At 37.4% G+C, this 26053-nt stretch overlaps 1 protein-coding gene across 7 annotated transcripts in view; it reads right to left on the bottom strand.

The window, feature by feature from the left end:
* RAVER2 (ribonucleoprotein, PTB binding 2) overlaps positions 1-26053 on the bottom strand; it is a 106761-nt gene that overhangs the window by 11298 nt on the left and 69410 nt on the right. For 5 of the 7 annotated variants that reach the window (XM_067726423.1, XM_067726422.1, XM_067726421.1 and 2 more), the window contains one exon: positions 24441-24577. In XM_067726423.1, the coding sequence (XP_067582524.1) occupies positions 24441-24577 (137 nt within the window). Of the gene's footprint in view, positions 1-5188; positions 6128-23849; positions 24578-26053 lie in introns of those variants that run through there. The other 2 variants (XM_067726425.1, XM_067726424.1) reach the window with 2 other exon arrangements.

The raw sequence follows: 26053 nt of genomic DNA, 5'->3' as shown, positions 1-26053 counted from the left end.
AACGTTAAATGTCCATCAACAGATGACTGGATAAAGAAGATGTGCAACATATATACAATAGAATATTACTCAACCATAAAAAGAAATGAAATTGAGTTTTTGTAGTGAAGTGTGAGTTATTTGTAGTGAAGTGGATGGACCTAGAGTCTGTCATACAGAGTGAAGTAAGTCAGAAAGAGAAAAACACCATATGCCAACACATATATATGGAATCTAAAAAAAAAAAAAAAATGGTCATGAAGAACCTAGGGGCAAGACGGGAATAAAGACACAGACCTACTAGAGAATGGACTTGAGGATACAGGGAGGGGGAAAGGTAAGCTGGGACAAAGATAGAGTGGCATGGACATATATACACTACCAAACGTATAAAATAACTAGTGGGAAGCAGCCACATAGCACAGGAAGATCAGCTTGGTGCTTTGTGACCACCTAGAGGGGTGGGATAGGGAAGGTGGGAGGGAGGGAGATTCAAGAGGGAAGAGATATGGGGACATATGTATAACTGATTCACTTTGTTATAAAGCAGAAACTAACACACCATTGTAAAGCAATTATACTCCAATAAAGATGTAAAAAAAAAATATGTATCTTTCTTAAAAAAGAAAGATGTTAAAAAAAAAGGTCAATTAATCAAAAGGATGTAACAATTGTAAATATAAGCCCAAAACAGGAGCACCTAACTATATATAAAGCAAATATTGTGAAGGGAGAAAAAGATAGCAATACAATATCAAGGGACTTGAATACTCCACTTTCAACAATGAATCATTTGGCCAGAAAAATCAGCAAGGAAACATTGGACTTAAACTACATGTCAGACACGATGAACCTAAAGGACATAACACAACATTCCATCCAACAGCAACTGAATATACATTCTTCTCAGATGCACATGGAATTTTCTTCAGGATAGATCATATGTTAGACCACAAGTCTTAATAAATTAAAAAAAATTGAAACCCTATCTAGCATCTTTTCCAATCATGATTGTATCAAAGTAGAAATCAATTGCAAGACAAAAACTGGAAAGTTCACAAATATGTGGAGATTAAACAACATGTTCCTAAATAACCAATGGATCAAAGAAGATATAAAAAAATACTTTGAGATAAAAGAAAATGGAAACAAAACATAGCAAAACTTATGAAATGCAGCAAAAGCAGTTCTAAAAGGGAAGTTTATAGTGATAAACAACTACATGAAGAAAAAAATCTTGAACAGCTATCTTTACACCTGGAAGAATCAGAAAGAGAGCAACAAACTAAGCTCAAAGCTAGCAAAAGGAAGGAAGTAACAAAGATAAGAGTGGAAATAAATGAAATAGAGACTAAAAGGACAACAGAAAAGATTAATGAAACTAAGAGCTGGTTTTTTAAAAAGATAAACTAGACACACTTTTAACTAGACTTACCAAGAAAAAAAGAGAACTGACATAAAGGTATAAATGAAAAAGGAGATACAACTGATACCACAGAAATACGAAAGACCATAAAGACCACTATGAATACTTATATGCCAACAAGTTGGATAACTTAGAAGAAATGGACTAATTCCTAGAAACAACCTACCAAGACTGAGTCATGAGGAAACAAAATTTGAACAAATTACTAGTAAGGATATTGAACCAGTAATCAAAAACCTACCAACAAAAAAAGTTCAGAGACAGATGCCTTCACTGGTGAATTCCACAAAACATTTAAAGACAAGTTAATACCAATCCATCTTGATATCTTCCAAAACACAGAAAAGGAAAGAACACTTCCAAATTCATTTTACAAAGCCAGCTTTACCTTGATACCAAAGGCAGACAAAGACATTACAAGAAAAAAAATTACAGGCCCATATTCCTGGTGAACATGCGAAAATCCCCACAAGATATTAGCAAACTGAATTCAACAATAGTTTGAAAGGATCATACACCATGAAAAAATTGGATTTATTCCAGTAGTACATGGATGGTTCAACACCCACAAATCAGTAAACGTGATATACACCACATTAACAAAATAAAGGATAAAAATCCTATCATCATCTCAATAGATACAGAGAGAGTATTTGACAAAATTCAACATCCATTCATGATAAAAACTCAACAAACTGGGTATTGAGGGACTGTACCTCAACATAATAAAGGCCATATATGTCAAACCCACAGATGACAACATACTCAATGATGAAATGCTGAAAGCTTTTCCTCTAAGATCAAGAACAAGACAAGGATATCTACTGTCATCACTTTTATTTAACATAGTACTGGAAATCCTAGCCAGAGCAGTGAGGCAAGAAAAAGAAATAAGAGGCATCCAAATTAGAAAGGGAGAAGTAAAATTGTCACTGTTAGCAGATGACATATTATATTTAGAAAACCCTAAAGAATCCACCAAAAAACTGTTAGAAATAATAAACAATTTCAATAAAGTTGCAGGATACAAAATCAATATACAGGGCTTCCCTGGTGGCGCAGTGGTTGAGAGTCCACCTGACGATGCAGGGGACATGGGTTCATGCCCTGGTCGAGGAAGATCCCACATGCCACGGAGCAGCTGGGCCCGTGAGCCATGGCCGCTGAGCCTGCGCATCTGGAGCCTGTGCTCCGCAACAGGAGAGGCCGCAACAGTGAGAGGCCCACATACCGCAAAAAAAAAAAAAAAAAAAAAAAAATCAATATACAAAAATCAATTGCTTCTCTATACACTAACAATGAGCTATCCAAAAAAGAAATTAGGAGTACTTAGGAATAAATTTTACCAAGGTTTACACACTGAAAACTGTAGGAAAGATGACACAAATAAATGAAAAGATATTCTGTGTTCATGGATTGGAGGAATTAATATTATTGAAATGTCCATACTACCCAAAGCAATCTACAGATTCAATGCAATCCCTATGAGAATTCCAATGGCATTTTTTGTAGAAATAAATAATCCTAAAAATTGGAACCTGAAAAAACCCTAAGTAGCAAAAGCAATCTTGAGAAAGAAGAACAAAGCTAGAGGCATCATTCTTCCTGATTTCAAACTATATTGCAAAGCTATAGTAATCAAAACAGTATGATACAGTCATAAAAACAGACACATGGATCGTTGGAACAGAATAGAGACCCCAGAAATAAAACTCGTGCTATATGGTCAATTAATTTATGACAAAGGGGCCAAGAACATACAATGGGGAAAGGATACCTCTTCAAGAAAAAGTGTTTGGAAAATTGGATAGCCACATGAAGAAGAATGAAACAGGACCACTTTTACAAAATACTCAAAAAGTCAACTCAAAATGGATTAAAGACTTGAAATGTAAGACTTGAAACCATAAAACTCCTATAAGAAAACATAGCAGGTAATAACCTACTTGACATTTGTCTTTGCAATGATTTTTTGAATTTAACAGCAAAAGCAAAGGTGACAAAAGTAAAAATAAACAAGTGTGATTACATCAAACTATAAAGATTCTGCACAGCAAAGGAAAACATCAACAAAATGAAAATTCAACCTATTCCTATGGAATGGGAGAATATATTTGCAAACCACGTATCTGTTAAGGGATTAATAGCCAAAATAATCTTGGTACACAACTCAACAGCCAAAAAGGCCCCAATTTAAAAGTGGGCAAAAGACCTAAATAGACATTATTCCAAAAACAAATACAGCTGGCGAACAGATATATAAAAAGTACTCAGTCTCACTAATCACCAGGGAGATGCAAATCAAAACCACCCCACACCTGTTAGGAAGTCTTATAAAAAAGACAAGAGATAAAAAATGCTGGCAGATATGTGGAGAAAAGGGAACCCTGTGCACTGTTTGTTGGAATGTAAACTTGTACAGCCACTATGGAAAACAGTATGGAGATTAAAAATTGAACTACTGTATGATCCAGCAATCCCACTTCGGAGCATATTCTGATTGCCTTTGGAAACAGAATCATTAACTTGAAGAGATATTTGTACTCTTACATTCACAGCAGCATTATTCACAAGAGCCAAGGTATGGAGAAAACCTAAGTGTCGACAGATTAATGGATGAAAAAAATAAAGAAAATGTGGTGTGTGTATAGTAATTTGCATTTCCCTGTGTATATATACATACATACATGCGTGCATGCATGCAATGGAATATCATTTAGCCTTAAAGAAGGAAATCTTGTTATTTGCGACAATATGGATGAAACTGGAGGGCATTATGCTAAATGAAATTTTTTTAAAAAGAAAAAAAGAGAAAGTCAACCTCATGGAAACAGTAGAAAAGTGATTGCCAGTGGCTAGAGGGTGGGGGAAATAGTACAAGGTTAGTAGAATAGTACAAACTTTCAGTTATAAGATGAATAAGGTCTGAAAATCTGATTTATAACATGGTGACTGTAGTTAACACTGTGTTGTACAATTAAAACTTGCTGAGACAGTACAACTTACATGTTTTCATGAATAGAGTTAATGGATGCATTAATTTAGTCAGTGAGGAGACCCCTTTCACAATGTACATGTATATCAGTATATTGCTGTATACTTTCAATAACTTACAATTTTATTTGTCAATTATACCTCAATAAAGCTGGAGAAAATAATGAAATTTTTTAAAAAACAAAAGGATGACAGAAGACTGAAAATCACAAATCCATCTATCTTGGTACTTTATTTCGATGTGGTCTACTATTGTGACAATCCAGTAAAATCCTTCTTCACATAACATTTAAAGGAATGCTTCACAAAGTGAAACAGTTTAGCAAAGAATTTGGTTTTAACTCCTGTGTCAAAATTTTTCTGGTAATAAAGTATATAAATATATCTGATGTTTGCTCTGAAATAATGAGAAAGGGCATGGGTCGGAGTGAGGATGAAAGGACTCTGGCTGTGAGGTGATAAATTGTTAAAACTGGGTTGATGGGTGCAAGAGACTCCACCCAGTTCCAGTTCAAATGGTGATGCAGGTGGATCCTGAACTCATCTCCACCCACAGACACACCGAATCTACAGCTACATATGGAACAATTTCCTCTGAAAGAAACCAAAAAACTAGATAAGTGACTCCTACACAGTAAGCAAATGAGAAAAAAAACACATCAAAATGGGTATGAGAGGCTGAGATACTATCTCACCATAAACCCCACCCTCAGAGCAGCAACCCACGATTGGGAGGGAATTCACAACCCTGAGCATCTCCCTGAGAAGTGAAAGGTTTGAACCCCAACCTGGCACTTCAACATTTTTTAATTTATTTTTTATTGGAGGATAGGTGATTTACAATACTGTGTTAGTTTCTGGTATACAGCAAAGTGATTCAGTTATTACATATATATGTGTGTATATATATTCTTTTTCATATTCTTTTCCATAATGGTTTATTACAGGATATTGAATATAATCCCCTAGGACTTATACACTAGGACCTTGTTGCTTATCCATTCTGTATATAATAGTTTGCATTTGCTACTCCCAAACTCCCAATCCATCCCTCCCCCACCCCTCTTCCCCCTTGGCAACCACAAGTCTATTCTCTATGTCTCTGAGTCTCTGTTTCATAGACTGATTCATTTGTGTCATATATATATTTTTAATTTTATTTATTTATTTATGGCTGTGTTGGGTCTTCATTGCTGTGTGCAGGCTTTCTCTAGTTGCGGCAAGCAGGGGCTACTCTTCGTTGCGGTGCACGGGCTTCTCACTGCGGTGGCTTCTCTTGTTGTGGAGCACAGGCTCTAGGCACGCGGGCTTCAGTAGTTGTGGCATGTAGGCTCAGTAGTTGTGGCTCACGGGCTCTAGAACACAGGCTCAGTAGTTGTGGCACACAGGCTTAGTTGCTCCGCAGCATGTGGGACCTTCCCAGACCATGTCCCCCTGCATTGGCAGGCAGATTCTTAACCTCTGCACCACCAGGGAAGTCCTGTGTCATATTTTAGATTCCACATATAAGTATCATATGGTATATGTCTTTCTCTTACTTCACTTAGTATGCTAATCTCTAGGTCCATTCGTTCTTTTATAGCTGAGTAGTAATCCACTGTACATATGAACCACATCTTCTTTATCCGTTCATCTGTGGATGGACATCTAGGTTGCTTCCATGTCTTGGCTGTTGTAAATAGTGCTGCTGTGAACATTGGCTGGCACTTCAACTTATAAGACCTGTGTCTGAGAGACAAGCCCCCAAAATATCTAGCTTAGAAATCCAATGGGGCTTGTATCCACAAGATGCACAAGGCTGTAGCAATCTGAGAAACAGTTCTTAAAGGGCTCCACAGACTCACCCGCCCCAGGACCTCGTGCAGAGGCAGTCAACGGAAGAGCGTCCAATGTTTCTGTGCAAGAGACCTATTTCCTTATCTTAAACTTTAACCTGAGGGGCAGACATCTAAGTTAACACACATCTAGGGGCCTCCTGAAATAGTCTCCAAAGTGGAGGCTGTCAGGTGCCCCCTTCATATTCTCCTCTGCCTCCCTGAGGTCACCAGTGTCTCTGAGAAAGGGCACATATATGGTACCCCGGGTTTTGTGGCTGCTGCCCAGCGGATACCCCTTGATTGCCTGGCTCTGTGGCCAGCAGGGCTTGTGTTCATAGGTTCAATGGGATGGCAGCAAACAAAGAAACAGTTCTTAACTGGCTATCACCACAGGGCTCACTGCAGAGGGAGCAGATGAATGCCCATCTCCTAGTCTTCCCCTGAAATAGGCATATCTGCATATTTTAAAAACTGCTGCCTGAAGGTCTGGCTTCCAATCAGCCTGAATTTAGGTGCTGACTAAGATCCCCCCTTGGGGACACTGACAGGTCTTGGTGCACACTCAACTTCTGGGAGCCACTAAGAATAAAGTAGGCTGCTTGGACAATCATAGGTTCAAAAGACAACCAAGAGCTAGGGCAGGATTGAATGATAAAGTTCATCACCTGCAAGAGGTTGCTCCTTCAAGACTGAGAGAGGTGTATATTTTATCTAATGCATAGAAACCAACACAGAGAATCAAGGAAAATAAAGAAACAGAGGAATATGTTCCAGATGAAAGAACAAGAAAAAACCTCAGAAAAAGACCATAATGAAATTGAGGTAAGTGATTTACTCTATAAAGAGTTCAAAATAACGATTGTAAAGATGCTCGCTAAACTTAGGAGAACAATGGATGAACAAAGTGTGAATTTCAACAGAGATAGAACACATAAAAAAGTACCAAACAGAAACCACAGACCTGAAGAATACAGGAATTAAACTGAAAAATACAATAGAGGGGCTCAACATCTGACTACGGGAAGCAGAGGAAAGGATCAGTGAACTCAAACAGGGCGGTGGAACTCATCCAATCAGAGCAGCAAAAAGAAAAAATATTTTAAAAAGTGAAGATAGCTTAAAGGGATTTATAGGACACCAACAAGGGTCCCAAAAGGAGAAGAGAGAGAAAGAGGCAGAAAAGTTATTTGAAAAAATGATGGTTGAAAATTTCCCTAACCTGGGGAAGGAAACAGACACCCAGATCCAGGAATCCCAGAGAGTTCCAAATAAGACAAAACCAAAGAGACTCACACCAAGACACATGATAATTAAAAAGTCAAAGGTTAAAGACAAGAAGAGAATCTTAAAAGCAGCAAGAAAAAAAAAAAAATCTTGTTACATACAAGGAAGCCCCCATAAGACTATCAACAGATTTTTCAGCAGAAACTTTTCAGATCAGAACAGTGGCATGATATATTCAAAGTGCTGAAAGAAAAAAAAACAAAAAACCTGCCAACCAAGAATACTCTATCTGGCAAAGTTGTCTTTCAGAATTGAAGGAGTGATGCAGAGTTTTGTAGACAAGCAAAAACTAAAGGAATTCATCACCATGAAACCAGCCTTACAAAAAATGTTAAAGGGACTTCTTTAAGCTGAAATGAAATGGTACCATTTAGTAACAGGAAAACATATGAAAGTATAAATCTCATTGGTAACGGTAAATATATGGTAAATTCAGAGTAATGTAAAGACAGTGAAGTAGTCATTTACAAAGCTAGCGTGAAGGTTAAAAAACAGAAGTTGTAAAAGTAACTACAATGATTTGTAATGGACACATAAGAGAAAGAGATGTAAACTGTGACATCAAAAACAAAACATGAGTGACGTCACCATCGTGCTGCAGTGAGACATTCCCTTTGTCTCTCCCCTTCAGTCTATAACCTGTAAAACATACACAACTCAAAAACGTTACCTCTGCCCAGTACACCAGGATGCTGGAGAACTCCACACATCTATGCATCTAACGGTGGGTGGACTGGAACACAAAGAGGAGGTGAAACTAGGGGAACCTGCCATCCTGCCTTCCCCCAGCCACAGCAGCTGAGCCTGCAGGCCCGGGGAACCCAGTAGCAGCAGGGGAGGCAGCATATGAGACTCCAGCCTCCCAGCCACAGTGGTGTTCACAGCCCCAGGTAACCTGGCAGCAGTGGCAATGGGGGGCTGTGTCCTGTCCCTTCAGCCACAGAGGCACCCACAACTCCAGCAGCCAGCCCCCCACCCCTTCCCACAGCGGTGGCACCTGGAAACCCAATAACCCCTGACATGGTAGAGGTGCCTGTGACCCCAGTTCTCCACTCACCTCCCCTGAAGTAGCAGAGCCTGCAACTCAGGTCTGGGACATGGCAGAAATGTTCACCATCCCAGTGCCTCAGGAGGTGACATTAGCAGCAGCAAGGCACCAAGACCCTAGAGGCACAAGCAGTGACAAGGAGGGCACTGGGCGAGCGACACCTCTGACAGAAAAAGTGCTGACTCTCACATATAACCGGAAGCAGCTCAGGTAAGAAAACGAAAAACTTGTGCTATAGTGCCACCTACTGGAAAACAAAGGAGAGCCCTCTAATTTCTAAACTGTTGAATCATTAAAATCAAGCAAAAAAAAAAAAAAAAAGTTTTACCGAAAGAAGAAAGGTGTTCATTACTTCAAATGCTCCAGCAGAGGAACAACTCATCAGGCACCGTGAAAACCCACAGTAACACTGTATTCAAAAAAGAAAATGACAATTCTCTATAAACCAAGCAAAGTCATGGAATACTGTGATCTAACTGATAAAAGAATTCAAAATAGCTCTCATGAAGAAATTCAAGAAACTTCAATGAGCTCAAGAATAAATTAAGGAACAGAAGGAATACTTTACTAAAGAGACAAAACCTAAAAAAGAACCAAACAAATTCTGGAGCTGAAGAACTCAATAAACGAGATGAAAAATGCATTAGAAAGCATTGGAAATACAGCAGACCTTATGGAAGAGAGAATCAGCAAGCTTAAAGATACAAATCTAGAAATGATACAGGTAGAAGAAAAAAGAATTAAGATCTAGAGAAAAATGAGGACATCTATTAAGAGTATCCAACTCTTTCAGGAAGGGCCACATTAGGATAATGGGTATCCAAGAAGAAGAGAGGGAGAAGGCTGCAGAGAGTTTATTTAAATAAATAATAGGTGAGCACTTCCCAAACCTGGGGAAGGAACTGGATATACAAGTCATGTAGCTAAGAGAACACCTGATTACCTCAATGCAAAAAAGACCTTCCCTAAGTGACATTATATTAAAACTGTCAAAAGTCAATGAAAAATAATTTTAAAGGCAGCCAAGGAAAAAGATGGTAATGCACAAAGGAACCCCCATTAGGATACCAGCAAATTTCTTGGCAGAAACTCTACAGGCCAAGAGGAGAGTGGACATTCTCAAAATACTAAAAGATAAAAACTGTCAGCTGAGAATACTCTATCCAGCAAAGTTATCATTCAGATACGGAGAAGTAAAGGCTTTCCCAGATAAACAAAAGCTGAGGGAGTTCATCAACAATGGACCTGCCTTACAAGAAATGCTGAAAGGAGCTCTTCTGCCGGAAACAAAAAGGCAAAAGTACACAAAACTTTGAGTAGGGTGATAGACAGAATCAGAAAATTGCAACTCTATATCAGAATAGGTTTTAAAATACTTTATTATAGCATAAAGGTTAAAGGGGGGAAAAGCAGTAAAAAATAACTAACTACTTCAATGTGTTAAACTCACAACATAAAGTGGGATAATTTGAGACAACAAAAACATAAAAGGGGAAGAGAAAAAGGACGAAACCTGTATGGGCAAGTGAAGATAAGATGCTATCAGCATGAGATCAGACTGTTTTTCCTATGAGACGATTTATACAAACCTTATGGTAACCACAAAACAAATCTAGAGCAGAGACAAGAAACATAAAAAGGATGAAACTGAGAAAAACATAGAAAACCACTAAACCAAAAGAGCAGACAGAAACACACAGACACTTCTCCAAAGACATACAGATGGTCATCAGGTGCATGAAAAGATGTTCAACATCACTAATTACTAGGGAAATGCAAATCAAAACCACAATGAGATATCACCTCACTCCTGTTAGAATGGCTATTATCAAAAAGGCAAGAAACAACAAGTGTTGGCAAGGATATGGATAACAGGGAACCCTCACACACTGTTGGTGGGAATATAAATTGGTGTAGCCACTATGAATAACACTATGGAGAGTCCTCAAAAAATTAAAAATAGAACTACCTTTTGATCCAGCGATACCACTTCTGGGTATTTATCCAAAGGAAACAAAAAAATTGACTTGAAGAGATATCTGTCTGTGAACCAATACATGGAAGTAATCTAAATGTTCACAGACGGATGAATGGATAAAGATAACGTGGAACGAACACACACACACACACCCCCCACAGGAATATTATTCAGCCACAGAAAAGGAAATCTTGCTATTCGTGACAGTGTATGGACCTTGAGGGCATTTTGCTAAGTGAAGTAAGTCAGAGAAAGACAAATACTGTATGCCCTCACTTACCTATGAAATCTAAAAGCCAAACACACAAAAAAACAAAACAGAGCAAACCTAACTCATGGATACAGGGGATAGACTGGTGGTTGCCAGAGGTGCAGGGGTGGGGGATTGGCAAGATATGGGTGATAGTGGTCAAATGGTACAAACTTCCAGTTACAAAATAAGTAAGACCTGGGAATGTAATGTATAGCACAGCGACTATAATTAATACTCTATTGCATATTTGAAAGTTGCTAAGAGATGAAACCTTAAAAATTCTCATCATGAGAAAAAAATTGTAACTGCAGTGATGGATGTTAACTAGACTTACTGTGGTGATTATTTCACAAAATATACAAATGTCAAATCATCATGTTGTCACGTGAAACTAATACATTATATGTCAATAGAGTTCAACAAGAAAAAGAAATTCCACCCTAGATAAGGGCTGCCTGCAACAAAATTGCATGCTTACCTACTTAGCTGGAGCCTCTCCCCTCTGAGTCCTCTCTCCCCACTATCATGCCACTGCATTATTCTCTTCAGCTGCCTTCTCCATTTTAGTCCCTTTGTTGGTCTGGTGATCTTACTGTGTTTTGGACCACAGCCCCTTCGCTTCAGGTATAATGAACTTTTTTTTCTCATTAGCTTTCTTCCTCTAATAAATGATCAGTCCATTAAGTTAGTTTAATTTTGAAAAACTACCTGTTTTATATAACCCAATTCATTTTTCAAATACAAGAGGGAGAGAAACGACCTCATTCTGAGATCTGGAAATCTCACACTCTCAACGCTCTTCCCTGATTCTTCCTGCTATGTAGTAATCCATGTTTCATGTCTTAGTATAAAGCAAAACAACCACCTGAGTTTTCCTCTCTTTCTATACCATACTTATTCTCAGAAGCCAGTTAGGAAATTTATTAGATACTTTCATTCAAAGGATTTCCTAGTTGTGCTATACTATTCACAGAAAGAACCAACTGGGATGCATGAGATCGACAAAAAACTTCACCAAGAAGCATGGGAAACTGTAAGTAAGAAAAGGAGGGACTTCCCTGGTGGCACAGTGGTTAAGAATCCACCTGCCAATGCCGGGGACACGGGTTCGAGCCCTGGTCCGGGAAGATCCCACATGCCGCGGAGCAACTAAGCCCATTCACCACAACTACTGAGCCTGCACTCTAGAGCCCACAAGCCACAGCTACTGAGCCCGCATGCCACAACTACTGAAGCCTGCGCACTTGGAGCCCGTGCTCCGCAACAAAGAGAAGCCACCGCAAAGAGAAGCCCGCGCACTGCAGTGAAGAGTAGCCCTCGCTCGCCGCAGCCCGGGAGTAGCAATGAAGACCCAACGCAAACAAAAATAAATAAATATAATTAATTAATTAATTAAAAAGAAAAGGAAATGAAAATCATTATAGCCCACATGATACTGGGAGAAAGAAAATTCTTCTAATACACTCTATCAAAGATATCTTTTAGTGCAAGGACTGTTGGATTAAATGGGAAGTGATGATAGTTGATTAAGATTTTTGTTGTTGTTGATTAAGATTTTTGAAACAAAGTTCAGTGTTCTGGGAGAAATAAACTGGTATCAAAGAAACATCAAAAAGGAGAAAATAAAACCACAGAAGTGGGAAAGGTATAAAGCAAGCAAGTACTTTTCCTTCTATTTAATATTTGCAGGATATAAATATCTATTCTTTCATAGACTAACTATTGAGGGCACTGGGCTCTGCTATGGGGTTACCTAAATGAATGAAACTTGGACTGTGCCCTCCGAGTTCTCACATCCTAGGAGGGGAAGTAAGAAAAGCACAAAAGAGCATTCTAAAGGAGAATGCCACCATATAAAAGAGAAATAGAGGTGAAGTGCTAAAGCTTTTTCAGAGAAGGGAAAATGGGAGTGGAGGGTTTGAGAGATATAGGAAAAGGTTTCATAGATGACATGGCACCTGAGTTAAGATTTGGAGGTGAGATCAGATATGGACAGGAGGAGACATGGAATGACCCTTTTAGGAGAAAGTAAATGCCTGACAAAGGCAGATGACAGGAAATCATGGGCCTGTGATGGGACACCGTGGCTGGTCCATGGAGAGAATAGTGGCAAATGGGGTTGGAAAGGCAAGCTGGCCTCAATCGTGGAGGGGCTGGAATGCCAGGCTAATGCCTGGTTAATTATAAACAGGGAATGATATGTTTGATCTTGGAATTTGTAGATTAGTAAGCAGCTTCATAAAAATATGTGGCAACAAAGGAGACAGGCATTGGAAGGTCTCTCCAGGAGGCCACTGAACTTGTCCATGCTGTTAGATATATGTAAGTGGGCAAACACACAGATTATATATATGTGATTCAAAATTTTGGTTAAAATTTACGAGGAATTTACAGATGAGAAAGAACAGAGTGGTATACTTTGAAAATCTGAAAAGAACAATTTCAACGGGCACTTATGCTTTGAAGAGAATAAAGAAAGGAAAGACACTGAGAGAAGCTGTAATACCCTAGTTTTGCATGCCTAGTATTCAGGTAGAAATCAGATCAACGAAATAGCCAAACCATAGTACGTTTGGAGAGGTAAGAATTGATAACATGCAATTTGATGATGTCCTACACTGAATCATTGACCTGTGCCGTAGGCAGGGAAGGAATTATCACCTCCACTGAAGAGATGAGAAAACAAAAGCTCAGAAAACTTACGTGACTTGGCTAAAATCACAGGCTATGCACTAATAGGGCTATGAATGCAACCCAATTTTTCTCACTTTAGTATTCTTGTCATTATTCTAATCTGCCTTTTCTTTTTAATTTTTTAAAATAAATTTATTTATTTTATTTTTGGCTGCATTGAGTCTTCTTTGCTTCACGCGGGCTTTCTCTAGTGTGGTGAGCAGGGGCTACTCTTCGCTGTGGTGCACAGGCTTCTCATTGAGGTGGCTCCTCTTGTTGCAGAGCACAGGCTCTAGGTGCACGGGCTTCAGTAGTTGTGGCTCGCGGGCTCAGTAGTTGTGGCTCGCGGGCTCTAGAGCGCAGGCTTAGTAGTTATGGCGCACGGGCTTAGCTGCTCCGCAGCATGTGGGATCTTCCCGAACCAGGGCTCGAACACGTGTCCCCTGCATTGGTAGGCAGATTCTTAACCACTGCACCACCAGGGAAGCCCTGCCTTATTTTTCAAAATCCAAAATTTGCACGTATTGACTATGAAACCCATTCTGTAACTATGCACCTGCTATTTTATTTTTGGATTAAAAAAGAAATCCCATTTTCTTCCTTTTATTAAAGCACATCTTTTTATCTTCATGTAAATGTAGACTAACTTTTATTTCCATGTGATGGCCAAAGTTTAATACTTACAATGTATCTCAAGCTCAATTTTTAAGCTCAGGAAGGGTGAGCTGTAACAGGGCGAGAGAGAGTCATGGATATATACACACTAACAAACGTAAGGTAGATAGCTAGTGGGAAGCAGCCGCATGGCACAGGGATAAGGGCTCGGTGCTTTGTGACCGCAGGGAGGGGTGGGATAGGGAGGGTGGGAGGGAGGGAGATGCAAGAGGGAAGAGATATGGGAACATATGTATATGTATAACTTATTCACTTTGTTGTAAAGCAGAAACTAACACACCATTATAAAGCAATTATACCCCAATAAAGATGTTAATAAAAAAATAAATAAAATAAATATAAATTCTGCTTTGAAAGCCAAAAAAAAAAATTTTTAAGCTCACTTCAATAACTGAATTGAAGGCTTATTTTAAAAGTGCTCATAAGAATTTGAGAAAATGGAATCTTGAATATTCCTCAGGGAGATTCCTTTGGGATATGTTAATGTTGATTGTGAATTTGATTAGGCTCATCTACTACCAGTGCTAATTAAAGATATTCCTTCACCATTAATGCTCTTCTAAAAGAAATGTCACCACTTGGCATGTAACTTCCTAAATACAAAATCAAATTGGTTTTCAGAAAATTCTGCCTCTATATAGGACTCCTCAGTGTCACCTTCACCTTTAGCCCCACTTTATCTTTCCTAAGTCTTGTCTCGAGTGGAGTTAGATGGGATGGAAAACCGGAAATGACCAACTGCACTAGTTCATCTAAAATTTGAATCAAACCCCTAATACCCCTTCTTATAGTTTCAAATCTAGCTTTTAGACTTCATACCTAAAGAAATAAGAATTAATTTGACTATCTTTTCTGCATTAAACACAGTTCATTTCTAAAATTTTATTTAAAGAATACAATTTTTCTTTTATTCCCCAGTTGTTAAAAAATGTTTTAAAACCAACATGCTTCATTTTGTGACATTAATAATAAAACTAACAATAAAATGTCTTTCTTTTATATATATGCATAGATGTTTTCAATTTTCATGTTAATTTTTGCCTCTCAGCTACTTGCCTTTCTTCATATGAGTAATTTTAAGTCTTAACTTTCAATTTAAAGACTGATCCTCCAAAAGGTATTGTACTACATTTTAAAAAAGTAAAATTTGATCATCACCTACCCAGTTTGAGTATATCAAGTTGTACAAATTATATATCTTAGATTTAAGTATGTTTAATAATCATTTTTAAAAAATCAACACACATTAAAATCCCTTGAAACGTGAAACATGTCAGAATAGCAATTCAAAACTCTCTTCAGATTTTTTCATACTGTACACTATCCTTTTGTAGATTTTTTCAAACACTTAAAAGACTGATTTGAAAAGACTGATTTGGTTTCTAAACAAAGATTTTAAAGTAATGATGGTAACTTTAAATACATTTCCGCAATTTGCTTTCCTTAATTCTAGTTTTTAGCAAAAATCATTGTTTAATGTACTTCCCAAGTTACTGTCTAGAGCTAATATAATCTGTGGTTCCACAGTTACTGGTGAAAGTAGTTTGGGTTTTAGAAAATATCTCATATAGCTAGTGCTTGTCACAAGATTCTGATCTATCACAGACCACACAAAACTCTTTTTGGCAAGTCTCTCTGCATTATTTGCCCACTAGGTGGCAGCATCAGGCGCTATATGAAAGCACAAAGCATTGCCAGGCCTTTTTGTTCATTTTTTTGTTTCCTCTTCCCTCATCATACCATCTCATCATACATTTTGTGGTTGATTCCCTGGAACAGGTAGTCAGCTTCCCGGCAGGAAAGATCCCTGTAACCAAGGGCAACAGAAGAGTACAACACGCAAGTAGACAGTGCCATCCCTAATGCAGGGCATGCCAGCTACCCATTAACGGCAAGTGTCAAATGAAAACCCAAAACCACGACTTAAAAAGATATGAAATAGCTAAAATAGTTCTCACATTATTCTTTATGTTATTAGAACTAATGTCTATGTCAAACAAAAGTTACTTAAGAGAAATTTTACCTCTTTGACCTACATTACTAATAGGGAGGAATGTCTTGTTTTTCACAGATTATAGTTAGATTTAGGTGTTTAATAAATATTTAATAAATTGCTCAAAGGCTTCTCCCTTAAGGTGGGCTTCTTCCAACTGTATGACCTATTTAGATGACCTATTTAGATGCTTCTTCCAACCGTATGACCTATTTAGATGTACCTATTTATCTCCACCTCAGAACCTGACTTTTCAAACTCCACTTGTACTTTCAAACTAACAGGATTATATATGCTGTTATCACTGTGAAGAGTGTGCACGACAAAATTTTAAACAGCTACATCTATTTCTGATTTAACTTTTCTCAACAACAGTTCAAACATTTGAGAGATGCAGTTGTTGAGAAAATAAATAACTGCAGCTCAATGGCAATTCTCACTAATTATTATAATCAACCAGGGAAACGGGAGGAGTAGCCCATTTGAAACTGGTTTCTAACTAGAACCAGATCTGGGAACTCCCCTGGCAGTTCAGTGGTTAGGGCTCTGTGCTTCCACTGCAGGGGGCATGAGTTCCATCCCTGGTCAGGAAACTAAGATCCCACAGCTGCGCAGTGCAGCTAATAAAAAAAAAATTTTTTTAAAGAACTAGATCTGGAATAATTGATTTAACTCGCTTGTATATCATTAGATAATTTTAAGATCTCTAAAACAACGACTGGAAATGCTATCCTCTATCTAGTACAGTTAAGGCTTATGTTTTAAAATTAGAGTTCAATATTTGTTGATGTTCATAGGGCTGTGCAACCATCACCACGATCTAATTCCAGGGTATTTTTCATCACTCCAGGAGACACCCCCCAACTCCCACCTCTCCTGGCCCCCACGGTAACCAGTATCTGTTTACTTTCTCTAAGGATTTGCCTATTCTGGCTATTTCATAGACAGGGCATCATATGTGGCCTTTTGTATCTGGCTCATTTCATGCAGCATAATGCTTTCAAGGCTCATCCATGTTGTGACAAAGATAAGTACTCCACTCCTTTTATGGATGAGTAATACTCCATTGTACGGATATACCACACTTTGTTTATTCATTCACCAACTGATGGACATTTGGGTTGTCTCTCTTTTGGGCTGTTATAAATACGCTGTTATGAAGATTCATGTACAGTACTGGTTTATCTGTAGACATATGTGTCCGTTCTCTAAGTTCATGCCCTAGGTCATATGGTAACTCTGTGCTTAACATTTTGAGGGACGGCCAAAGTGTTTTCCAAAGCAGCTGCACCATTTCACACTCCCCTCACCCCTAGCAATGTAGGAGGGTACTAATTTCTCTCCATCCTCCTCAACACTTGTTATGTTATGGTTCACTTTTCTTCATTCTTTGTATTCTTCAGACTGGATAATCTCGATTGACCTATTTTCCAAATCTGTTGGTTATTTCTTCTGCCTATTCAAATCTGCTACTCTGCCCTAGTGAATTTTTCATTTCAATTATTATACTTTTCAAATCCAGAATTTCTATTTGGTCCTTTTTTGTAAGTCCCGTTGCCATATTGATATTTTCTATTTGGTGAGACACTGTTCTCACACTTCCTTTTAGTTCTTTAGATGTGGTTTCCTTCCATTCTTTGAACATATTTACAATAGGTGATTTAAACCTTTGTCTAATAAGTCCAATGTTTGGGCTTCCTTAGAAACAGTTTCTACTGGTTGCTTTTCCCACTGTTTATGAGCCATACTTTCTTATTTCTTTGCATGTCTCATGATTTTTTGTTGAAAAATGATATAATGTGGCAACTCTGGAAATCCGTTTGTACTCCCCCTTCAAAATTTGTTATTGCTGGTTGTTTAGTGACTTTTCTGAAGTAATTATGTAAAGGGTGTATCTTCTGTTGTGAGTGGTAACCGAAGACTACTCCATTACCTCAGTGGTCACCTAATGATTCACTTAACACCTGGAACCAATAAGTCTCCGAGACTTTGCCATGTGTGTGTTGGGCCAAGCCTTCAACACCACTCGGCCAGGCAGCTGACGACTCTGCCTTAGCCTTCACTTCTGCAAGTGACAGCTTAGGGCCTTCTTGGGTTCTTCCCAAGCACGTGCACAATCCTACATGTGTGCATGGCCTTGTAAGATTCCCAGAACATGTCAGAGATTTTCAAAGGCCCTGGGGATATCTAATACCCCAACGTTTCTTTTAACGCTCTTTGGTTAGCCTATTTTTTTTTTGCCCCAAATATCATCTAGCACCTCAGGAAGCCATAAAGTTAAAAAATTTCCTCTAAATGTTTTCAACAAACTCCCCTGAGCTGAGGGCAAGCTCTGAGTCAGGTCAAATGAAAATAGCCTCGCAAGTGGGGTCCTTCCTGGGAACCAGCAGAGTGGTCAAATAATAGTTCTCTGGGAAAGAGGCTTTGTGGAGCTCCAACCCTTTCTTGCCCACTCTGGTGGATACCAGCTCCCTGGTTTTTTACTATGATTATGGGCTGTTGGAAAGAGACAGGAAAACAGGAATTGGATTGGCTAAAAGACCATAAAGCTAGCTGTTTTTACCAATATTCAGACATTTTTCTTGACTAAATACTCCCCTGGTTGCTTCATGCCTTTAGCTAATATCCAGAGTTCTGTAAAAGTTTATTCTTATCATTCCTGCCTGCATTATTGATGCCTTTATGGAGGAGACACTGTTTGAAGGTTCTTATTATGCCATTTTGGTTGATGTTATCTATGGCTTGGATTTTCCATGCAGGCCTCTGATACATTGCAAATTACATTTAGAGTGTGAGGCAAGAGTCAGGGTTCATGTTTTCCAATACGGATCATCAGTTGTTCCAACAATATTTGTATTTTTTACCTATTGGACTGTTTTAAAATTTGTGTCCAAAATCAATTTACCATTTAAGTATGGGTCTATTTTATTCTACTGATCCATTTGCCTATCATTATGCCAACACCACACTGTCTTGATTACTATGACTTTATAATAAATCTTGAAGTCATGTAGAAGAAGTCCTCCAATTTTGTTCTTCTATGTAAAGATTGTTTTGGGTAGAGTAATTCCGCTGCATTTCAATATAAATTTTAAAAATCAGCTTTTCAATTTCTATTTTAGAAAAAGGCTGCTGAGAAATTGGTTGAGATTGCACTGAATCTATAGATCAATTTGAGGAGAAGAACTGACATCATACCAATACTAAGTCTTCCGATTCATGAGCATGGTATAGCACTCCATTCATAGGCATCTTCTTTAATTTCTCTCAGCATTGTATTATAGTTATCATTGTAGAGTTTTTACAAATCTTCTCTTAATTTATTACTATGTATTTCATGTCTGGTGCTACTATAAATGGAAATTTTTTTTCAACTTTATTTTCCAACTGTTGCTGCTAGTACGTAGAAATACAATTCATTTTTGTATATTGCCCTTCTATCTTGTGACCTTGCAAAGTTTACTTATTATATTTAGTGGTTGCTTTTTAGATTCTTAAGGACTTTTCATGTAAACAGGCATGTCATATGCAAAGAGAGACACTTTTACTTTTACTTTCCTATTTCATACCTTTTTTTAAACCTTGTTTCATTGACTAAAACCTCCAAGTTTATGTTGTTGAATAGAAGTGGTAGAAGTGTACATTCTTGCCTGTTCTGACAATCTCTTTGTTTTAATTGGAGGATGTACTCAATTTTCACTTAACTATCATTATCATTCAATCAAGGTTTACTACTTATCTATTTGCTTTCTATTCATCCTAATTAGTGTTTTTCCTTTCCTGACATTTTTTTTTTTTGGTTTAATCAAATGTTCTTAGAATTCCATTGTAATTAAACTGTTGACATTTTAGCTATAATTTCTGAATTTTTTAATGGTTGCTCTATGGATTACAATATACATTCCATAACTTATCACAGTCTACTCAAGAGTTAATATTTTTCTACTTCAGGTAAAATGTAATTACCCCACAAACAATTTCATTCACCTCATACTGTCCTTTGTACTATTGTTGTCAAATGTGTTATATCTACACACATTACAAGCCGCACCATGCAATGTTACAATTTTGTTTTTAATTAACTTTAATAAATAAATTAAGAAGAGAGAAAATATATAGTCTTTTTAATTTACCCACATAGTTACCAGTTGTTTAATCACAATTATACTCAGTGAGGGGCAACCTAGTGGGTGGAGGACAAGGATGCTGCTAACATCCTACAATGTAGAGTACAGCCCCACTGAAACCAAGAATTATCCAGCCCAGAATGTCAACAGTGCCAAAGTTGAGAAACTGGCTTGAGATAAGAGGCATTATTTCTATCTGATGGCTTTCAAGATAATTTCTTTATAACTTTGGTTTTCAGCATATTAACTGGTGTGCCAACATAATATTTTGTTTTTACTTATCCTGCTTTGCAGGGGAGTTCTCTGACTCTGTTAAATCTGTCAGGTTTTTAAAGCAAACATGGGGAATGTTTTATCATTATTTTTTCAAATATTTTATGCCCAATTATCTTTCTCCTCTCTTTCTGGGACTCAATTACACTTATTTTAGACTGCTTTATATTGTCCCGTAGGTCCCTGAGGATCTGTTTATTGGTTTTCAACCTCTTTCTCTCTGTTCTTCAGACTGAATTATTTCTTTTGACTTGTCTTTACATTAATTGAACCTTTTTTCCTGCTTTCTCCAAACTTCTACTAAGTCCATCCAGTGTATTTTTTTTGGTGGATACTGTACTTTTTAGTTCTAGAGTTTCTTTTTTAAGTTTGTATTTCTTCCTGAAATTTCCCATCTGTTCATTTTTACTTTATTTCCTTTAAGTCCTGTTTATAATAGTTGTTTATAATAGTTGTTTTAAGTCTTTGTCTACTAATACCAACATCTGGTTCATCTTGGGGTCAGTTTCTATTAATTGCTTATCCCCTTAATTGTGGGTCACATTTTCTTGTTTTTTTCAACTTTCTAGTTATTTTTGTTTACTGAACATTGTGGATGATATATTCATAGATGCTACGGGTTGTATAACCTTCCTCTGAAGGCTGTTGATCTTTGCTGAGAACGAGTCAACTTTTATGAACTCAAACTCCAAACTACCTCCTCTGTGCTGGAAAGGAACTGAATCTCTTCATGGTTCTTTAGCCTTCCATCTGTTGTTTGCCACCAGGTCCCCTGGAGTCCCCTCACACAAAGTTCAAAAGTCAGTCAAGTGTATTTGGGCTGAGTTTACAATGAGATTTTTCTGAGATTTCCCCCTTATTTTCCAGCCTTGCTAACAGTCCTGAACTCTGTCCTCTGACTCCATCAGCTGGTAAGACTGCATCTTTCTGCATAGGCTGGCAGTGGGGTGGGATTGTGTTAGGCAAAAAGCCACAGAAACATAAATCTCATCCAATGCAGTTTCCCTCTTTTAAGGACTGGCTCCCCTTCAGTTTCTGCCTGCTTCTGGTCATTCTTCAGGGTCTTCAAATGTTTTTGTTTCATATTTGATACAATTTTAATAACCGTTATCTGCAGGAGGGATAATCTGATACAAGTAGCTTCACCAATACTAGAATGCCAATTAGGATTATTTTTTTTTGCCGTACGCGGGCCTCTCACTGCTGTGGCCTCTCCCATTGCGGAGCACAGGCTCCGGACGCGCAGGCTCAGCGGCCATGGCTCATGGACCCAGCCACTCCGCGGCATGCGGGATCCTCTCAGACCAGGGCACGAACCCGTGTCCCCTGCATCGGCAGGCGGACTCTCAACCACTGAGCCACCAGGGAATCCCGCCAATTAGGATTTTTAAATGTGATAGTTTTATTAGAAATAAAGAGTATTATATCATCTATATTTTGACATAGCCATCTCTCCTAATCCTCATGCACAGTTGCTAGTACAAAGCAAACAACCAGTTTCTATAAGACACTACTTTCATGCCTGAAGAAATTTCTCCATGGTATAATGAAAAGAATGTGGATTTTGGAATCACAGAAATCCTTTACTAACTGCATAAACTTGAAAGTTTATTTACCCCTTATGCTTTTCCACTTGTATTATGGAAGTGGTCATTTAGATATCACAAGATTGCCAAAAAGATCAAATGTTTATATTATAAAGCATATAGTAAATGTTGAAAACAAACCTTGGTTTCTTTTCCTTGGACCTTTTCCTGCATTCTAACAGTGGAAACAGAAGGAATTCCTAAAGTATGACCAACTTTTACTAGTTATTCAGTTGGTAACATTTAATTAAGTTTAGGTTATAAGGATGAAAGAACATAAGGAGAGAAAACAACATGAACAAGCATGAGGAAACAGCAGGGAATGTCCAAGGAGACACTGAATCAAGGGAGGATGCACACCTCCACAATTTCTCTGGTTAAGCAAGTGAAGAGGCAGGAGGAAGGCTGGCAATGCAAAGGCATCTTTATCACAGAATTTCTCCATGAGTAAATGGGAAAGGTCTTTCTATGGATATAAGTATATAATAAAACACAGTAATCTAACAAGCAAAACTGCTAGTGAGAAAAGCAACACAAATTTCAAAAATGAAAAAGTATAAAAATAACTTTTAAAGCTTAAATCACACATTTAAGTATTTTTAAAAATTTATTGTGCTTCCTCTTGTTTATGAAAGTAAATTTTGTTCCTTGTAAAAAAAACCCCAAAAAATTAGAATTGCACATGACTATATTTTATAAATTTTTGAGATTAAAAATAGATTATGAAAATTTACCATGTGTTTACACATTGTTTTACATGATTTTTAATATCTGCATTATATTTCCTGATAAAAATATGACATAATTTGTTTATTCAGTCTTATAGATTGTTGGAAATTTAGGTTGTTTCTAATTTTCACAACTATAATTATTCATAAATGATTTTACACATCTCTGATAACTTCTTTGCCTTTTGTCACCTGTAAATATAATCAGCATATAATTAATGTTCTCATCTAAGTCATTACTTAAAATGTTAACAAATAAGGGAACAATGATGGAGTTTTATGAAACACAGAAGAGAATGCCTTCCAAATTGCATCAATTCATGATTACTGTTCCTTAAATATAGGTATGTTGCTATCTAATTGCATCATCTTCCAATTCATATTTCTCCATCTTTTCCACAGGTAGGTAAGAGACTTCATTATATCCAGCTTTACCATTTCTACAGAATCCATTTGACCTGTGTTTCTAGTATCCCATCATAAAAGCATAATCAGGCATCAATTGTTCTAAGTGAATTTGCATAGGTTTTCTTTTCTAAGTTTATTAGAGACAGGTGAAGCCAACACAGCTGCTCTAAGAAAAGCAAAGTGGAGGTATTGCTCCCCCAGACAGGAAAGAGCTGAGAAGGTGACTGCTCTGAGAAATAAGAAAGAATCAGAATTGTTAATTGTAAGACTCTCATGATTACATAATCATATACTACTAACATGATATACACTCTTAGCTTAAGCCACTAAGAATAAGCTGAAGGAGAAAAGGCCAAAGCGAAATGGACATATTTAAGTAATGACGAAGTGTGTCTTTTGAATGTAATACTTTTTTTTTTTTTTTTTCTTTTTGCAGTACGCGGGCCTCTCACTGTTGTGGCCTCTCCCGTTGCGGAGCACAGGCTCCGGACGCACAGGCTCAGCGGCCATGGCTCATGGGCCCAGCTGCTCCACGGCAGGTGGGATCCTCCCGGACCGGGGCACGAACCTGTGTCCCCTGCATTGGCAGGCGGACTCTCAACCACTGCACCACCAGGGAAGCCCTGAATGTAATACTTTCAATGTTATTGATTGATTGTTTTAAGAGTTAGCATAATAGTGCTAGTTATGATCATGTCTCTACATACACAAGCGGTGGGGAAGAACAGAGGCATTTCCTTGGGCTTCTTAGTCAAGTCTACACTGGTGTAAACCAGATGTCAGCAGAGTTTTTCTGTAAAGAGCCAGAGAGTAAATATCTGATCCTGTGGGCCACACAGTACCTGTTGTAACTACTCAACTCTGCCGTTGTAGCACAACGCACCATAGACAACATGCAAATAAATGGATGTGGCTGTATCCCAGTAAAACTTTATTTACAAAACAGGTTGTGGGCTGGATTTGCTCTGTCATTTGCTCACCACTGGTGTAAACAAAGCAATGTAAATATCCAGGCAAAATCATACTTAGCAATCTTCTGAACATGTCCTAAAATTCCAAATGGCGAGCAAGAAATATTGTATAGATCAGTGCAATTTTAATTCCTTATATTACAAGAATCACATTTTCATATCCAGTGAACTCAGTATATAGTTGAAGCAATTTTTCTATATATCGTCAAAACCTGAGATTCATGTACCTGTGCATAATCACCAAAAGGTTGAGCGTAAGCAATGCACTTCTCCAACGTGTGTTGCGATTCATTTCCCTGAGAGATTGCATCCAGAATGTTGCTTGCAATTCCAGTCTTCTGTAGAGTGATTTTACTTGCAGGGGCTTAAGGCAAAATCAATACATATATTTCAGTTGGCTGGTTTTATTATAAATTACAGAGTACAAAACCCGTTAATTCAGCATATTCTCAAATAGAACACAAATTTTAGTTTGCCAGTAAATATCTACATTTATTATTCCTGAGGGAAAAATACACAGTATGTGATATTGTCTCACTTGTTTAAAACAATGAAAATGGAAGCCTGCCCTATGGGTAAATGATTTTGATGGAAACATTTAAAAAGTATATGCCTAATCTCTGAAATAAGGCATACGAAATGTAAATTAACCGTTCTTATTAATGCAATAGGTGTAACCATCAGTTTTTAGATCACATAAAAATACAGTAGGCATACCAGAAGCACATTAAATTTTTTTCTGGCTTTAAAAATTTTTTTAATGTTTAATTACAAATTAATTAATTAATTACAAATTAATGTTTTGGTTCAAGAGGATACTTCATAAAATACAAAGAATGTATACTAAAAACAAAATTTATCTTTCACCTCTTTTCATTCAATTCTACTCTTTTTCCCAGACGTAACAGTTTAGAATTAATTTTCTCAGATTTACTTTATGCATTTACACATTCAAATACATGCATATAAGAATACATAGCTTTAAATAAACATAAATGGAATCATTCTATGCACACATTTGCTTCTTCCACTTAATCATTTGCTTTAGAGATCATTTCATATTAGTACACACAGCACTCCCTCAATTATATATTCCATTTTATGACAAACTATTTAACCATTCCCCTATTGATGACCATTAAGGCACTTTCCAATGTTTCACTATTGAAAACCAATGTTATAGTGAATATCTTAGTGCCTAGAGCACACCACATTTGTGATTTTCTCTTAAAACTATATTTGAATTAATAGTTTTAATTTACTAATTGAAGGCTTGAGGAGGGCCTCTAAAAGAGTAAATGAGAATTCCACTTCTGCCGATTATTAGTAACTAACATATTGGGGGGTATTTGGCAAATACTCCGGCTATATTAGATTCCATAGAGGTTTAAACTTCATATTTTAGAAATATGATTCTATATATATTGTAAAGAATTATAGTATTGTCAAATAATTCCTTAATCCAATTATTTTCAATCATGATTCCATAAAATTCAATAAATTGATTATATGCTTAATAACATATTATAAAAGATGTTTTCCTTAAATAAAATAGAATGCATTTTAAAAGCTTTAATTTAGTTATTCTTTCAATCTATGGACTAGGGTCATAACACGGGGTTTAACTGGTTAATACGCATTATTTGCTTCCATTAAGTTAAAAATTAAAGTAAAACTCATTATGAAAAGTATTCAGTAAAACTCCAAAATACTGGGCTTCCCTGGTGGCGCAGTGGTTAAGAATCCGCCTGCCAATGCAGGGGACACAGGTTGAAGCCCTGGTCCGGAAAGATCCTACATGCTGCAGAGCAACTAAGCCTGTGAGCCACAACTACTGACT

The sequence above is a fragment of the Pseudorca crassidens genome, chromosome 2 (genome assembly GCF_039906515.1).
Source record: "Pseudorca crassidens isolate mPseCra1 chromosome 2, mPseCra1.hap1, whole genome shotgun sequence".
NCBI classification, from domain to species: domain Eukaryota; kingdom Metazoa; phylum Chordata; class Mammalia; order Artiodactyla; family Delphinidae; genus Pseudorca; species Pseudorca crassidens.
Note: the sequence above shows the minus strand (reverse complement) of the source record. Positions and strands in the feature narration are given on the sequence as shown.